General features: G+C 30.2%; 1 protein-coding gene across 1 annotated transcript in view; it reads left to right on the top strand.

Moving 5' to 3' along the window:
* The window catches only part of LOC123014128 (carbonic anhydrase 1), a 7,768-nt gene that overhangs the window by 2,164 nt on the left and 2,846 nt on the right, over window positions 1-2,758 (top strand). The window contains exon 2 of the mRNA XM_044413034.1: window positions 704-738. Within this exon, the coding sequence (XP_044268969.1) occupies window positions 705-738 (34 nt within the window). The 5' untranslated portion in view covers window position 704. The remainder of the gene's footprint in view (window positions 1-703; window positions 739-2,758) is intronic.

The following is a 2,758-nucleotide window of genomic DNA, read 5'->3' as shown; positions in this document are numbered from 1 at the left end:
CAATTTAGTGTTTTGTTGAGTATGAAATTTTCATATTTAATTGCAAATTACAAATTTTGACGTTAAGATTAAATTACCACTACAAGCTGGGTAAAAATTAATACCCCAAATATTTATATTTTTTTAGATTGTATTCAAAATTCACAATTTTATTTATGTCCAATTTGTAATTTTACTCCTCGGACCAAAATTCTGTAAATTTTAAACTACAAAATGTATATTTTATTTTCTTCGAAAAAACAATATAAAAAGTCGCTTTCTGTGTTATTATTTAACAAAAATCCTTTTGCGTAAATACCTAATCCCGGAAATTTATCGTTTACGTATGAAACCAATCAATGAGGAATTAAGAAAATGCATCAAACCGATAAAAAATTGATAAAAATTATAATCCTGTTCAAGTTTTTGCTCTAGTGATTTAAATGTTGCCCATTTCCATAAACTCACATTTCTTAGCAATTAATTAACCAACACGACGGTTTTAATTGTAATTAAGCGTGTGTGGTCACGCGATATCTCGAAGATTTTACTTTCTTCCATCTCCTCACTGATGATCCTTGACTCGACCACTTTGCAAACACGATCCAAGATACGATCTTTGAGGCAAAGTGAAATCACAGCTCGAACCCAAAAAGGTCAAGACCAGACTCAATCCTCAATTCTCGCAATGAATCCCTCTAAACCACCGATGATTTTTTTACAGCATGTCGGTGGACTGGGGCTACTCTCAATACAATGGTGAGTATTACCGAATTAAAATCGCATTAAGCGATGCCGAGATAAGCTCAAACAACCTCTAGAGGAGGAAGTCATTTCCCGTCGCAATTTCCCATGTCCCACTTTATCCCAGAATTTTTGTGCAACTTTCTAACGCTATTTTCTCTTCGAAATTCTGTTACGTAAAAGTTGTTACGCTCTTACGTCTGCTCGCACCAAAACAAAGCAATATTTTAGGCAAATTACCGGCCGGAAAAACACATTAGCATGATTGAGCAGTGGCGGCCCTCGATCAAAAAATGCGTGACGGAAATGCGTTGTTAGAGAATCAAACGGAGGCTCAAGATAATTTTTTATGCAAATATCGAGAATGGTACTGCCTGATGGCCATTTTCGAGCCAACTACTTATTAATTAATGCTAATTTATACGTAATTTCAAAGAAATGTGTTAATTTCTCGTGTCTGTTTAGCTTCACTATGAGAATTATGGCTTGGCACGTACTCTAGTGTAAAAATTAAGCCCGTGTTGTTATTTCCAGTTAATTAAGTGTGACAGATTTGATTTTTTATTGTCTCTTTAAAATATAATATGGGAAACGAAAGTTATGGCACGCAAAACTATTGAAAAACATTCGAACTGCGAAGAAATATGACAGATTTTAAAATAGATTTTCAACACAAAATATTTATTTAAAAATATAAATAGAGTAGTTGGGGGTCAGGCTTCAGGCTGGAGTTTGTATTAATTTTTCGTATTTTTTTCATTTTCAAAAATAGGTTGCAGTAGAAAGTTTGTGTTTGAAATTTTATTGCAAAAATAGTTGAGTTGGGTCCAATTATTTCCACCCACTGTTTTTTTTTGTGCAAGTTAAATGTGCAGTTCTTCTTTGTACAACAAGTTATATTTGGTCCAGTATTGAGAGTGATGTGTTTGCTTGCACTGATGCCAGATGTAATTTAAAACGAAAAAAATATTTTTGTACAATTTGCGTATGAAATAAATAAACTGTGAGGCACGGTTTGCAGAATATAATTGCAATCGAATTTTGACTAATTAATTAAATACGTTATACTTGATTTTTTTGTTTGTTTTCTGATTTTTAAATTTCTTGCGATTTTGTTACTTTTTTTTAAATTTTATTTGATTTTTTTAAACAAGCATCCTAAGAATACATACTCTTAATTAAAAAAAAGAATTTACTTAGTGGTTAAAGAAAAATTTTAGTATTTAAAAATATTATTAAAAAACTTTTCCCGCGACTCTAACAGAAAGAGTTTTCCACTCTAATTTCAGGAAGGAAAGTGGACAATTACATCCCAGGGAAATAAAAATGCTACTTCCTTTTACCTCTTTTTACCATTAAATTCTTAGTTTTTTTTGCTGAGTCGTAGAAAAAATTATGTGTATTATACCGGAGGAAAGCGTCTTTTCCTTTGAAGGAAAAGATACACTTTGTATCACTCCCTTGTAGAACAAATAACTATTTTTCCAAAGCGAAAGCAAGTGGGAGTAATTTTGTAGATTTGCTGCAATGATGTGTGACAAAAAAATATAGAAATAAAAGACGTCATAATTACTTACAATAAAAAAATCGATGATATTTTTTATTGTTTATTTTTATTTACATTTTTTCACACATATTTTCTCTTTCTAAATTATTATTGTTACATCATGACCTAACTAAAGTAGCATTTTTCTATTATTTTTGTATTTCTCATTCAACCTGTACAAAACTATAAACATTTACTTTTTTCATATCTATTTTAATTAAATAGAAATCTATAATAATAAAGAAACATACCAGTAGTAAAAAAATTTTTAAAAAAATCTCATAGGACAAAAAAATGATTTATTAAAATATACACTCAAATGATACTTTTTGCAAAAACTTGGAGGATACTTGGAGGTTTTCAAACAAGTATCCAAGAACTGATTTAAAAAAGTGGTACCCATAAAAACACCAATGTTTGAGGAAATTGAACTTTTATTAAAAAACTTTTTTTTTCAAAAAGAGTTAGAAGAAAAGCAGGTGGTAATAG

The sequence above is a fragment of the Tribolium madens genome, unplaced genomic scaffold (assembly GCF_015345945.1).
Source record: "Tribolium madens isolate multiple individuals breed KSU strain unplaced genomic scaffold, Tmad_KSU_1.1 Scaffold_97;HRSCAF=244;Tcas5.2_LG3a, whole genome shotgun sequence".
In the NCBI taxonomy this organism is placed as follows: Eukaryota; Metazoa; Arthropoda; class Insecta; order Coleoptera; family Tenebrionidae; genus Tribolium; species Tribolium madens.
The sequence above is the reverse complement of the archived record's forward strand: the minus strand, read 5'-3'. Positions and strand labels throughout refer to the sequence as shown.